We start from the raw sequence: 15,487 nt of genomic DNA, 5'->3' as shown, positions 1-15,487 counted from the left end.
TATCAAAAGCTTCCCATTTTTACACTTTTTAGATTCCTCTTGGACCCACTTTTCTCCAAAGAACCCTCTTCCCCCAAGTTATCCTTCCAGTTCTCTAGCTTCAAAACAAAATTCGCTTTCATTTGGCAGTTGTTAGTCCAAACTGCACCATTTTGTAAGCCCCCCAGCATTTTGCAGACCTTGGTCAAAGTGACATTCCAGGGGAGTTTGGGCTGTGAGAAACATCCTGCCTAACCACCTGACCACAACACACAAGAACATCCTTATCATACTCTGCTGAGCAAAGGTCCAACTGAAGGAACGTCCCTATCATACCCTGCAACCGGAACAAAGGGCCAAACCACCTGATCATAGGAACATCCTTAATATCCTGCCAGGGCAGCAACCAGACAGCCCAGACCCCTCCTGCCCATACCTATAAGTCCCCAGCCTGTGAACGGTGGTGGGCTCTGGCATTAAGCTGCTCCCCCACCTCTGCAGGTTTTTGCAATATACTTGTGTTGCTGTAGAGCGCCCCGCCAACACCCCATCTTTCTTTAACTCCCACCTTCCCTTTAAAAAAAAACCTAACAGCAATAGCATGGTATGATTCAAAAACTCATTTTGCCACTAACTGACACTGTATCTTGGTTAAGTCACTTAATATCACTGGTTCTCAGGTTTTTTTGTAAAATAAATTAACTTATTTCTAGTAATTCATGTGAGTAGCAGACTTCATTCACCCAATACTTGATTTTAAAAGAAAAGTTTTTCAACCCGGGGAATTTATAGTGGATGTCAGTCGAGAAAAATGATGGGACAAGTCTCAATCATTTTAGGAGATTTATTTGCCAAAGTTAAGGACATGCCCGGGAGACAAGTCTATGCCTTTCTTCGAAGATGATTTTGAGGTCTCCAAATTTAAAGGTGAAGGGGCAGGATGTTGAGAAGTACACAATTGTCATGTAAGAGGTGGGTAGGGGCAAATAGTCATTTATGCCTTTGGCTCAGTGAATCTGCATTTTTTACGTAAGATGACATAAAAGGGGCAGAGGAAAAAATGAGGGGAATCTGCATTTTACATAAGATAACAGACAAAATGGGTTAGGGGAACAATCAGATTTGCATTTATGTCTGGTGGGCCGGGGTAACTGCACCTGTAAGCTATCAGTTGATATTGCCATGATGAAATTTCAGCTCACTGGGAATTTCCTTGTGGGCAAAATATGGGGGAGGTGTGTAGCTTTTCATCTTGTAGCCATCCTATTTAGAAACCAAAAGGGGGAGACAGGTTTGCATGACCTAGTTCCCAGGTTGACTTCTTCCCTTTGGCTAAATGAGTTTGGGGTCCCAAAATTTAGTTTCCTTTCACATTTCCCTTCTTTTTTCTGTAAAATCTTGTGGAGAAAGCATTTTAAAAGGAATACGAGTTCCTGGCCTCAGGTTGGCTTTTCCTCCCTTTTTTGAGCTGCTTTCTTATTGCTAGGATGGTTTATTCCTAGAAATTCAGGTCCTCAGTCTCTAGGAAGGCTCATTTCTAAGAGGTCACGTCCCACGAAGATTAAAAAAAAAATAGGGAGAGGAAAGAAGTAAAAAAGGAAAGAAAAAAAAAGAGAGAAAAAATATATAGGGACCTAGGCCAGATTTATAGCAACAAAAGGAAATCACACCTGGAAGCTGGGTCAGGCTATATTACTGCCTTCTCAATTAGAGCAATTCTTTAGGGAATCATTATCCTAGCCCTTTCAGTTGTTTGTTGACATATTTGCAGGCACATAACCATAACAACACTGTAAGCAGAAACAGGACACAACACAAATTATTATTCCTAATATAAGCAATAAGCTTCTGCCACCAAGTTCCCCAGGATCCAAATCCACCACTCAACCGCTTGATTAACGAGGGTTTTGAGTCTGACAGGTATCTGGGTTTTCTGGGTTTTCATATCAGTCATAAGTCAGATTATGTTCTTCAGTTCATCTGGAATATAAACACAACATTCCGTTTTTATGATGGCGCAGGTCTTCCCTTGTGCTGCCGTGAGTCTATCTAAAGCCATACGGTTTTGCAGCACAGCTTTCCTCATAAGCATGACTTCCTTGTTTAGCAAGGAAATACTCATGCAGCTGTCATTCAGGACCTTTTGGGTGTAATTCACTAAAGCCTCTATATCCCATATAACATCTTCAGTACCTATCTGTGGTACAAAGATTGAAGCTAAGTGGTCATACCATTAGAATACCAAATGTGTCCAACAAGATTGTAAATGAAAAAGGTTTGCTGGTTTTGGCAGGGTCTCAATTACTCGTCCTTGTGCCCAAGCATAACATAGGGAACATTGTCCTAACCACTCTGGAGGTAACCACGGCCATAAGTTGGTGCCACATAGCCAATATGTCCCATTTGGAGCTAGCCAATAAATTACTGGTCTTTGGCACCCAGTGGGTGGCAAGCCATTCAATGTCTTGTAATATGATAGTGTGGTCACAGCATTCTCCAGGTATCCACCCCATATCTCTCGTACTGTTAAGACATACGTCCTTCATATGATTTCTTTGCTGCTAACACAAAGCATTTTGGCTGAGTTGGCCAAATGAAGGGGTGAGCCAGATAAATCAATACCAATTTAAAAGACCTGTGTAACAAATAATTATTCTTGCTGCACTGTATCCAAATAATTAAGCCAAGTATAATAAAGCAAACCAGTCCTACCATGACTTGTCTTTTAATAAATGGGAAACTGGAGAGAGAAAATTATGTTTCAAAAACTGGAGCACACCTGTTGTTAAATTCTAGTCTTGTCTAATGTTTTCCAATTTTTATTATTTTCTACAGTTTAAATTAAATTCTGATTTTTCTGGCTACAAGTTTCTAAAATAAGTTGTGCTTTCTTAAAGCCCTATGAACTGAAAACTAGATGTTTTATCAGGCGCTGCCTCTAAGCCCCCCAACCATCACAGGAGGAAATCTCTTCACTGCTGGCACTGACAACTAATAACTGAGGGTGCCTGGAATCCTTCACCCCATGTCTAGTGAGTCTACGGAACCAGGGTAATTGAGACAATATCTGTTACAGGAATCAACTCCTGGATACATCACACTCGAGTCAAAGCCTGGAAAGCTGAGGAAGCAACCCCTGAGAGCCCAAAGGAACATCCTAAATATAATGGAAATTATTTACTACGCCCTGTGGGAATTGCTTTACTCACTCTACTATTTGCAGTAGGGCTATATACTATAGCACCCTCAGGGTGGAATATCCGACAGGGAATCTCATTTGCTGTAGCATTTTGCTTAATTATTATCCTCATAGCAGGAATAACTGTTACTAACAAAAGATAGTATGTGGGCCTTTCCAAACATGTGCCTCTGCCTCTCATTAGGTAGAGAATGTTGTTTCTATCTCAACTAATCAGGCCTAGTAAGGGACTGCTGAAAAATTTAAAGAAAGGTCTAAAAAGCTAAGGGAATACCAAAACAACCAAAGAGATTCTTGGTTTGGGAGCAGAATCATAGCATGGGTCACCCCATTCCTGGGCCCTCTCCTAATAATATGCCTAGGACTAATGTTCTTACCCTGCCTAATTAACCTTTTTCAAAGATTTTTAACTGACAGAATCATGACCATTTCACAGACAACTACCCAAAAACATCTACAGACAGTGTTACTTCTGCAGTCAATCCAAGACCCAAAAACTGTCCGTCCCTTTGTCAGCAGGAAGTAGCCAGAAAGAACACACTGCCCTTCGTCCTTTTTATAACTACAAGGTCTGGATTGACAGAGCAGGAGCATCACCATCTTGGACAAGGACCATCATTTTAAGTTTCACCTTGATAAAAACCCACCAAAATCCAAAGGGCATTAGCCTTATGGCTAAGGTCAGCATGAAAAATCACACAACATCTCTGACCAGAAACATTTGAAACCCCTCCCGGACCAGAGACATGCCACCCCCGAGATAACCTTCCCTCTGGCTGGAGAGATGTCAGCCCCAAGATAACCTCCACTCTGACCAGAGACATTCCAACCCTGCCATAAGCTTCTCCCCCATGCAGAAACATTCCAAGCCTGTAATAAGTTCTGTCACCAATAAATACTCTTAGTCTGTAAGAGAGAGCTTTCCTGACTGAAATCAGCCAGAAGCCTCTCTCAGGTTTATTCTCCAAAACAAACCTGTTTTTGACTGTTGAGCCACTTTTTGTGTTTCTTTCCTCTTTAACTTACACTGTGACCTTACAGAACACTCTTATTCAAAAACCCTCCAAAAGTCTTGAATTTGAATGAATACCTTTTTATAGATCCAGAGAGATGTTAACGTGCTTGTTCCTTTTCAGTCTTTGTTTTCTAGTACTTGGGTAGACTTTCCTTTGGTTGGGGAGCGGGGTGCCTACCATATAACTTGTAAACCAAAGCATGAAATATATGTTAAATATGTTTAAACATCAAAAGTCTTTTGCCAGGCATGGTGGCTCACGCCCGTAATCCCAGCACGTTGGGAGGATGAGGCAGGTGGATCACCTGAGGTCAGGTGTTCAAGACCAGCCTGGTCAACATGGTGAAACCCCGTCTCTGCTAAAAATACAAAATTAGCTGAGCGTGGTGGTGCATGCCTGTAATCCCAGCTACTCCGGAGGCTGAGGCAGGAGAATCGCTTGAACCCGAGAGGCGGAGGTTGCAGTGAGCCGAGATCATGCCATTGTACTCCAGCCTGGGCAACAAGAGCTAAACTCCGTCTCAAAAAGAAAAAAAAAGACTCCAGAATTTAGCTGTTTATCCATGGCACGACATTAAGATTCCATAGAGTATTTTTAGGATTATAATGGTAGCTATCTTTGCATCTCTGGATTCCTACTGGTACCCTCAACAGATAGCACTTGGCTATCAAAAAAACTTCATGTATGCATACTTTTTAGAATTGCTCTAGTAGTAGCAAGTGATTTTTATCCAGAGCAACTGAAAATTAAGTTCTTTCATATCATGCTTTTGAGTACTTAGGTGTAGGCCAGTTTGTTTTCCAGGTATAAAATTTTCTGTTTTCCGGATTACTGAATGTGGTAATGCTTGGAAATGTAAAACTTTAGTATATTTCCTTGCAGATTTTGTAAAATACTTTTTAGGAACATGGATGAATACATTGTATTTATTACTGAAAGTTTGTCTAATCATTTTTAAACAAGCAGAAATTAGTTTTTCTTGATAAGTTTAATTTTGTTTAATTTAGGTTATTTATAAATTAACTTTATGTTTCTTGCTTAATAATGAAAATTGAAAGAATTCCAGAATTGCTTCTACCAAAAACAGTTACTTGAAGGGAAAATGATATTTACTGGATTGTAACCTTTGAGTTAAGAGAGAGCAGTATTATCACTGAGCACATTGTAGGTACTCAAAAGTTTGTAACTAAAAGTTGAAATTGTGGGAAGTAATAATTTATCTTTTAGCTCTTTCTTCATAGAAGGAAGAGTAACGCATTTGGTCTATATTTAACAACTATCAAAATTTAAATATTTAGTCTTTTCTAGCATCTTCTAACAGTGCTTTAAGAAAAAGGTAATGGTCAGGCGCAGTGGCTCATGCCTGTAATCCCTAATTCCAGCACTTTCGGAGGCTGAGGCAGGTGGATCTCTTGAGGTTAGGAGTTCGAGACCAGCCTGGCCAACATAGTGAAACACCATCTCTACTGGGGAAAAAAAAAATTAGCCAGGGGTGGTGGCTCATGCCTTTAGTCCTGGCTACTTGGGAGGCTGAGGCACAAGAATCGCATGAACCTAGGAGGCAGAGGTTACAGTGAGCCAAGATCATGCTACTGCACTCCAGCCTGGGTGACAGACTGAGACTTTGTCTCAAAAAAGAAAAGGAAAGAAAAGGACAAGGTAACATAGGAAAAAAAGAAAACCGTCATGTCAAAGAGTTAATGCCCTTCGTACATGAAAAGTTCTTCCAAATTCATAAGAAAAATGTTCAAAAATGATCACTTCAATAGAAAAATAGGCAAAGGACATGAAGAGCCAATTTACAAAAAAATAGCATTTTTCTATACACACACACACGCCCAAACATATATACATACATGTAATTAATTTTTTTTTTAATTTTTGAGACGGAGTTTCACTCTTGTCACCTAGGCTGGAGTGTAATCGTGCCATCTTGGCTCACTACAACCTCTGCCTCCCGGGTTCAAGTGATTCTCCCGCCTCAGCCTCCCAAGTAGCTGGGATTATGGGCACCCACCATCATGCCTGGCTAACTTTTGTATTTTTAGTAGAAATGGGGTTTTGCCATGTTGGCCAGGCTGGTCTTGAACTCCCGACCTCAGGTGATCTGCCCGCCTCAGCCTCTCAAAGTGCTGGGATTACAGGCATGAGTCACCGCGCCCTCCGTAATTAATATTCTTAAACCATATGCATGAAACAATAATAGGATTTTGAGGACTCAGCTCTGATTTGTTAAATCTTGCCCAAATTCCTGTCTAAGGGGCCTAGAGAGTGATGCCCTACAAATCATAAATTCTCATCAGATAGGTTTTATTTAACCCTGTATATCTTGACTTTCCAATCCGACTCTGGCATAACAAGGAAGAAAATCGAAATGTTTTACCCAAAAATACATTTCCTTTCCATACCTTGAAATTTCCCTGCAAAGTCTCTTGTGGGAAAAATCCACATTCTATAATGAGTCCCCTTTCCCCTTTGTTTTCCTTCCTTCCTTTCCAGATACGAGAGATAATCAACTAAGAGTCAGGCACCCTTTTAAGTCTGGTAAGAAATATTTTACCACCTGCTCTCTGAAGTCTGCTATCTGAGAGCTTCCTCTGCACAGTGAAACTTGATCTCCACAATCCTTTATCTTAACCTGAACATTTCTTTTCTGTTGATCCGAGGTCTTCAGATAAACTCATCCTATTGTCAACCAGAAAATGTTTAAATTTACCTATAGTCTGGAAGCCCCTGCTTTGAGTTGTCCCACCTTTCTAAACCAGACCAATGTATTTCTTAAATGTATTTGATGTCTTATGCCTCCCTAAGATATATAAAACTAAGCTGTACCTCAACCACCTTGGGCACATGCTCTGAGGACCTCCTGAGGGTTGTGTCATGGACTATGGTCACTCATATTTGGCTCAGAATAAATCTCTTAAAATATTTTACATAGTTCGACTTTTTTCATCAACAGTTTCATAAAAAGGAACACTCAGAGATTAAAGAAGAGCTCTTGGAAGTTAAAAAAATGAGCAAAGATTTGATAAATTTCTATAGATCTGTTAAAGATAGTCTCCTGAAAGTACAACAAAAATATAATTGAGACAAGTGCCTCAGTGCAGAAGTACTCCTTAATATCACCTCACCTGTTATGATGACTACTATCAAAAAAACAAAAGAAGAGTGTTGGTGAGGATATGGAGGAATTGGAACACTTGTACGCTGGGTGGGAATGCAAAATTGTGCAGCCATTATCTATGCCAAAACAGTATGGAGGTTTCTCAAAATAAAAAAGTTTAAAAAATTAAAAAAAAAGAGCTACCATATGATCTAGCAATTTTGCTTTTGGGTATTTATACAAAATAATTGAAATCAAGATAAAAGTGATATTTGCCCTCCCATGTTCATTGCAGCATTATTCAACTTAAATGTCCATCAACAGATAAATGGTTAAAGAAAATGTGGTATAGACATACAACGGAATATTATTCAGCCTTAAAAAAAGGAAACCATGCCATATATAACAACAGATGAACCTTGAAGGCATTATGGTATGTGAAGTAAGCCAGTCACAGAAGGACAACTACTACATTCCACTTATGTGAAGTATCTAAAATAGACGAACTCTAAATCAGTGAGTAGAATGGTGATTGCCAGAGAATGGGGGGAGGGAAAATAGGGAGTTGCTATTCAACAGGTATGAAGTTTTAATTATGCAGGATGAACAAGTTCTAGAGATCTGTTCTACAACATTGTGCCTGTAGCTGACAACACTGTATTGTACACTTGAATGTTTAACAGTAGGTCTCATGTTAGTGTTCCAACCACAATAAAAAATCAAAATCCTAACAATACAGGAAAAAAGAGGGATTCAATAAATGAAATCAACCAATCAATAAAAATAATATGATAGATTAAAAAAAAACAAAAATCAATCACTACAACGTCTCAAAATTTTTTTGTTGGAACTTAGAGAAATATATATTTAATCCAAAAATGTGGCCACTTTTTGTTGTTTTTTTGTTTAACAGATTTTTAGTGTGGTGGTATATATGTCTGAGTTACATACAGTTTTGGTAACTAAGAATTCCTCTCAGTACATTGCCAAATTGATCTCCGTTTCTTACTCTTCTGAGTAATGCATAAGAAATAAGACTCCCAAATAAAGCAACGTTTCTGTGGCTATTTTGTTGGCCCACTTTCAGAGTAGTATATGAAGAAAGCCTATGGCTTAAATTAGTGTTGTGATGTCATCTTTATTCCCTTAAGTTCTCTTTTCACAGTTTTGTTTTTTTCCTAAGTCTTGAGCCATTTTTTATTTGAATATTGTAGAGGTGGCATCCATACCAGTGCATCAGTTCTTCTGGGAATTAATAGCTTTCAGAACTATGTGCCAAATTCTCACTTGAGGAGTACATTTTAGTTATTGTGAATTTGTTTTCTATGCTAGTAATTCAGGTTAGCATTTAGAAGATTTCTCTATATAAATGAAACTGTTGTCTCCTACAAATAAAGTGTTTTCAAGTTCTTAAATATTTTTAAATGTTCCAGGATCTGTAATTAAAATTAAATGTCAAAGGGTACCAGTGAATCGTAATTTTTGTCTTTATACTTCCTTAATGAGTTATTAGTATCCATAATGTAATACTCTTTTATCCTTAAAAAGAAAATAGAAAGAAACACCTATACTTTAAATCAGTCTTTAGGTCTGATATGCTTGCTACCTGTCAAATTTCTCTGATAGTTTTTTCCTTGTGTACCTCTGTTCATGACATTCCTCCTTAACTGGCATACCCTTTCAGTTCTTGGTTTGGCTCAATCTTTAAGATCCTGATGGAAACCCAGTCCAGTGTTTCTTAAAGTAGTTTTCATAAAACATTAGTTACATGATCTGTTATTAGATATCATGGGAAAAATGGGTTCCAAGGTCAAATAAGTTTGGAAAACTCAAATGACACATTTTAAGCAGACTTGCAGAAGTGTTTTTTAATTTCAAAGATCTCAAAGTCTTTAGTCTGCTGATATCCATTGTGACTCTTCAAGATGACAGTATAGTGTATAATTTTTCAAACTGCCTTGACCACAGACCCCTTTTTAAGATATATTCTGTGGGATATATGATCCTGTATCTTTCAGCCTTTTAAAAATGGTTCATTAAAATGACTCATCACCGTATCAGTGTCCTCTCCCATGTTTCTTAGGCTTCTCGAGGGAACATACATTCTCTTTGTACTTCTTGGTCTGCTCTCACTCAATTCTTGATTTCTCCCAATTTATTTTGCCTCTTATGCCTACTCTTGTACCTCTGCCCTTATTTCTCAGTATGAACTAGTTCCTGCTTTGCTGATGATAGAGATTAAAGCATAGTAAGGGACAGGGAGCTAATTAAAATTGGACTTCTGACATCTTAAAATTCTCCAGTCATTTCCTCCACAGGAGAAACCCAGCCATATTTCTCCCTTAGGCTCATGCTGCTCCTGTGTCACTTTGTGATATATTGGTCTAGGCAGAATCTTCCCTGAGCCAGTAATACTATGAATAGATAGCATTATTCCATAAAAAATAAGTATAGATACTTTCCAAACATTTTAAAACCAAATAAACAGTTTATGGACTTACTGTTTTGAGTAGAGTAGGATATGCTGCAAGTTTTTGAAAATGGTAAATATGGCCTGGTGCAGTGGCTCACGCCTGTAAGCCCAGCATTTTGAGAGGCCGAGGCAGGCAGATCATGAGGTCAGGAGTTCAAGACCAGCCTGACCAACATGGTGAAACCCCGTCTCTACTAAAAATACAAAAATTAGTTGGGTGTGGTGGCACATACCTGTAATCCCAGCTACTCAGGAGGCTGAGGCAGGAGAATCGCTTGAACCCAGGAGGCGGAGGTTGCGGTGAGCTGAGATCACGCCACTGCACTTCAGCCTGGGTGACAGAGCAAGACTCCATCTCAAAAAAAAAAAAAAAAAACCATATACAGCCATCTATATATATAGGTGTGTGTACTCTTTTTTTTTGGATACAAATGGAATCAATAGTGTGTTTATTTTGTTTTTCAGTATATCATGGGCATCTTTCCATGTTTCCACAATAATAACACTTCAGATACTCCACTGTTTGGAATATAATCACAGATTATTTCATCAAATGAATGAAAACATTTAAACAAAACTTTACAAAAGACCGAGAAATACTAAAAGGGAAACGAATAGGGATACTAACATTCAGATAGATAATCTGGTTTATGAAGTATCTTTACTTTCCCAGCAAGCCACCCTACCTTGTTTCTCAGTTATCTCAGTAGAGCCAGAAGGGCCAACTTTTACCTAACTCCTTGGGGAAATTTCAGGCACATCCACATTCTTCAAAACCAGGCTATCCATCCAAGTTCATTTTCCTGTCTGATGGCATCTTCCATAGATAACTCGTGTCAGAATGCTTATCCCCTCCCACAGGAGTGTGACCTTCCTTTCCCATTGGCTTCTATAAGACAATTATAGTGGAATATCGTACACTGAGCCTGACGTCAGTGCAGGAGACAAGCTCGTACGGAGGGGAAGGAGGCACTCTTTCCATTCTCTAAGATTGACCCGTAGACCACTAAGGTTCGATTTGGCCCTGTAGTTCTGTTATTTTGTGAGTATAGTCATCCCTTGGTATCTGTGAAGAGTAGGTTCCAGGACCTCCCTCAGATACCAAAATCCAAGGATGTTCAAGTCTGATATAAAATGGTATCATATATGCATATAACCTATGCACTTTTCCCCGTACTTTAAATCATCTCTAGATTACTTAAAATACCTAATACTATGTAAATGCTATATAAATAGCTATACTTTATTATTTAGGGAATAATAATGAGAAAAAAATCTGTACATGTTCAGTACAGATACAGTTATTTTCCTGACTATTTTCTGTCTATAGTTGGTTGAATCCATGAATGCAGAACCCACAGACACAGAGGGCCAGCTGTACTTGCAGGGCTGTCATGTGAGTAAAAGCTGTGATTCATTCTATGCAGAACTAAGACCAATGACTGGAAGATGTAAGAAGATAGGTGTTTACAATTTTAAAAACTCCATAGAGGTATACCAAAGAGGTGATCTAAGGTACTAATTCTTAAAGGTGACCCCCAGACTTTTCATGCTGCCCCAAATGTCTCTCCAGAATTCATATTGGTTAGGTAGAACTGACTAAAGATTATTTTTAAATTGACTGGAAGAAAGGCTATTTTAAGATGGCTTTAAATTTAATTTTTCCTTTCTAGCCTAATATGATCCACCAAAGTAATACTTTGCTAGCTGGTTTTGTATAGGGTAACTGTTTTTCAGAATAAGTTGCAAGGAATAAGGAAAAGTTGAACTGAAGATAACCTTTATTATTTATACTTAGATTTATATGGCTATTGAATAAAAGTAGCCTAAACTGATTTGAGTTGAAAGTATTGGCATTTTGAACGTTCTGTTGACTTCAGAATTTAAATATGTGAGCTAAAGTCTAATTCCAAAGATTAGATTATAAATTAATAAAGAATATGATTTTTAAAAAAATAAAAAGGCTGAGCACAGTGGCTCATGCCTGTAATCCCAGCACTTTGGGAGGCAAGGCAGGAGGATCACTTGAGCCCAGATACTCAAGACCAGCCCGGGTAACATGGCAAAACCCCATCTCTACAAAAAATTAAAAATTAGCCAGGCCTAGGGGCATGTGCCTATAGTCCCAGCTACTCAGGAGGCTAAGGTGGGAGGATCACTTGAGCTTGGGAGGTGAAGGCTGCAGTGAGCTGTGATCACGACAGTACGCTCCAGCTTGGGTGACAGAGTGATACCCTATCTCAAAAAATAAAACAACTGAGCATATTGGTTTTGTTTATAAAAACTAGCAACTTAGTGTCAAGTATGTGCCAGAAAGGGGTCTGAGAAGTACAGTTATAAATCCTACCCTGGAAGGAAGTGAGGAGATGAAATAGTAGTGTGAGGATTTTCCTCACAGGTTTTAAGTATGACATTTTCAAACAGTGACTTTTTTTTAATTTTTATTTTTTAGAAACTGCTGTGTTACAGAAAAGCATGTGACTTTCAGAATAATCCCGAGTGAGGATGAGTCCAGATGTGCCTCTACTGAATGATTACAAGCAGGACTTCTTTCTGAAGCGCTTTCCACAGACTGTTCTTGGAGGCCTTCGATTCAAATTAGGCTATTGTGCCCCTCCTTACATATATGTTAATCAAATTATTCTTTTTCTAATGCCATGGGTTTGGGGTGGAGTCGGAACACTTTTGTACCAGTTGGGCATCCTGAAAGACTATTATACAGCAGCACTTTCAGGTGGATTAATGCTTTTTACTGCATTTGTCATCCAGTTCACAAGTTTATACGCCAGAAACAAATCAGCAACAGTACAAAGAATACTAACAACGGATATCTTAGCAGAGGAGGATGAGCATGAATTTACAAGTTGTGCTGGTGCTGAGACTGTCAAATTTCTCATTCCTGGCAAGAAATATATAGCCAATACAGTTTTTCATTCTGTTCTTGCTGGATTAGCGTGTGGTCTTGGAACATGGTATCTGCTCCCAAATAGAATAACCTTGCTGTATGGCAGTACAGGAGGCACTGCTCTACTATTCTTCTTTGGATGGATGACATTATGTATAGGAGAATATTCATTAATTGTAAACACAGCTACAGAGACTGCGACTTTCCAAACACAGGATACTTATGAAATTACTCCTCTTATGAGACCTCTTTATATTTTTTTCTTTGTTTCTGTGGATCTGGCACACAGGTAAAAACCTGCCAAATATTTTGTAACTTACTTTGTTTTTAAGTATACAGAGTAAGAGAGCTTTCCTTTTAGTGTTACAAGAAAATGAATCCATGGATTAAAAATCATCAAACCATTGGGTGACAGGTTATTTTGATAATTATTCTTTTAGGATTAATCTCTGTAAAACATACTAAAGCAATAGTTAAAACTTATTAAAGAGTTTTTTTTAAAAACCCTTTTTGAGATAAAGAAGGAACTTTTCAATTTTGTGTTTCGCTTTAAATAAGGAGCTTTGAGTTTTTAGAATAGCCTGGCTGAAACCTGTGTAAGGAGATGGAACTTTCCTGTGGGGGGAAAGAAGAAATTAAAATTTATACACATAAATATTATATACAGATTGAGTGAATTTAAAACAAATACAAAATTTATTTCTAATTTTGTGATAGCAACAATAGTAGAAGTAATATAGATTTTTTAAAAATCAACTTGTTACAGAAGAAAAGCAGAAAATAGTTTTTTTTAACAGACATAATTGTTCACAAAATTGTTTGATAACCCCTTTTACTTGCCTTTTCAAGTTTGACTATTCTTACTCCGTCTCTGTAGATTGCAGCTTTCTTTTCTTAGGTTAGTGTCCAGGTAGAAATGTTCAGGCATGTTATGGACTGGATATTTGTGTCTTTCCAGAATTCATATATTACAGTCTTAAACCTCAACGTGATGGTATTTGGAGATGAGGCCTTTGGGAGGTAATTAGGTCATGAAGGTGCATCCCTGGTATGATGGGACTAGTCCCCTTATGAGAAGAGGTACCAGAGAGTTTGATCTGTCCCTCTGTGTGCCATCTAAGGACACAGCAAAAATGTGGCCACTTGCAAGTCACAGAAGAGAGCTCTCATCAAAACCTGACCATACTGGCAGCCTGATCTTGGACTTCCAGCCTTCAGAACTGTGAGAAAATACATTGCTGTTGTTTAAGCCACTCAGCCCATGGCGTTTTTTTATGGCAGCCCATGCTGATTAAGATTTTGCTACCAAGAATTGGGATGCCTTTGTACCAAATACCTAAAAATGTGGAAATGGCTTTGTAACTGTTGGTAATGGGTAGAGGCTGAAAGAGGTTTTTTTGTTTGTTTCTTTGTTTTGTTTTGTTTGAGACGGAGTCTTCACTCTGTTGCCCAGGCTGGAGTGCAGTGGCACAATCTCGGCCCACTGCAACCTCCACCTCCTGGCTTCAAGTGATACTCCTCCCTGAGCCTCCTGAGTAGCTGGAATTACAGACATGCGCCACCATGCCCGGCTAATTTTTATATTTTTAGTAGAGACAGGGTTTTGCCATGTTGGCCAGGCTGGTCCCAAACTCCTGACCTCAAGTGATCCACCCGCCTCGGCCTCCCAAGTTCTGGGATTACAGGCTTGAGCCATCACGCCCAGCCAAGGGTTTTGATGTGCATGCTAGAAATATGGACATTAAGGGTGATTCTGATGAAGTCTGAAGTACCCTGAACCCAGAGGAAAGGCAGTCCTTGTTACGAAGTGTCAAAGAACTTAGCTGAACTGTGTCCTAGTGTTTTGTGGAAGGTAGAACTTTAGAGCCATGAAGTTGGATATCTACGTAAGGAGAGTTCAACGCAGTGTTGAAAGGAGCAGTTGGCTTCTCCTGACTGTTTCTAGTAAAATGTGAAAAGAGAGAGATGGATTGAAGAAGGGATTGTTAAGCAAGAAAAGGAACCAGAACTTGAAGATTTGGAAAATTTTCAGCCTGGATTATCCACATTGTAAAACATGAGAAAGCATATTCTGAAGAGAACACCAAAAGTATGGGGCTGGACTATCACTCAGTAAAGAGCTTTTGGCATTATATGAGTAGAAACACTGCCAGTTTGAATTGAAGTGGTTGGAGACAGGAAGTAATGAAGGCCGACAGTTGAACTTCTTGGATTTGACGGGATGTAATGATAGAACTGTTCAGCTACAAAGGTGCAGTATTCTTCAAGAAAAGCGGAAAATTATGCCAAAGGTAATTTAAGGGTCTTGAGGGCTACCATCTGTTTCAACAAGTCAGCTAGCCTCTACCCAAAGCCTTGGGAGCAGAACTGAACTTCAGAGCCACTGAAGCAGGACCTTCACCTAGAGCACTGGCGGCAACCTGCCACCCCAGTGGCCTGGTGGGCAGAGTATGGAACCAAACAGAATTATTCTCAAGCCCTGAGATCTAATGGAATTTGCCTTGCTAGGTTTTGACTTCCTTGGGATCATCACCCTTTTTTTTCCTGTTTCTCCTGTTGGAGTGGGGCTGTCTCTTCTATACCTCCCCTACCCTGATATTTTGGAAGCACATAACTCATCTGGTTTCACAGATTCACAGCTGGAGAGGAATTTTGCCTCAGGATGGATTGTACCTAGGTCTCATCCATATCTGATTTAGATGAGACTTTGAACTTTAGCCATCAGAGTTAATGCTAGAATGAGTGAAGACTTTGGGGGATATGGGGATGGAACAAATGTCTTTTGCATTTGAATTTGAAAAGGACATGAGTT

General features: G+C 39.0%; 1 protein-coding gene across 5 annotated transcripts in view; it reads left to right on the top strand.

Moving 5' to 3' along the window:
- The window catches only part of PCNX4 (pecanex 4), a 42,014-nt gene that overhangs the window by 2,046 nt on the left and 24,481 nt on the right, over positions 1 to 15,487 (top strand). Inside the window, exons 1-4 of one of the 5 annotated variants that reach the window (XM_058429539.1) lie at positions 7,313 to 7,368; positions 7,593 to 7,813; positions 11,101 to 11,166; positions 12,223 to 12,964. The exons of 1 other annotated variant lie outside the window; for it this stretch is intronic. In XM_058429539.1, the coding sequence (XP_058285522.1) occupies positions 12,276 to 12,964 (689 nt within the window). In that variant the 5' untranslated portion in view covers positions 7,313 to 7,368; positions 7,593 to 7,813; positions 11,101 to 11,166; positions 12,223 to 12,275. Of the gene's footprint in view, positions 1 to 7,312; positions 7,369 to 7,592; positions 7,814 to 11,100; positions 11,167 to 12,222; positions 12,965 to 15,487 lie in introns of those variants that run through there. 3 more of the 5 variants (XM_058429538.1, XM_032135107.2, XM_032135106.2) reach the window with 3 other exon arrangements.

The sequence above is a fragment of the Hylobates moloch genome, unplaced genomic scaffold, assembly GCF_009828535.3.
Source record: "Hylobates moloch isolate HMO894 unplaced genomic scaffold, HMol_V3 SCAFFOLD_16, whole genome shotgun sequence".
Classification (NCBI taxonomy): Eukaryota; Metazoa; Chordata; class Mammalia; order Primates; family Hylobatidae; genus Hylobates; species Hylobates moloch.
The sequence above is the reverse complement of the archived record's forward strand: the minus strand, read 5'-3'. Positions and strand labels throughout refer to the sequence as shown.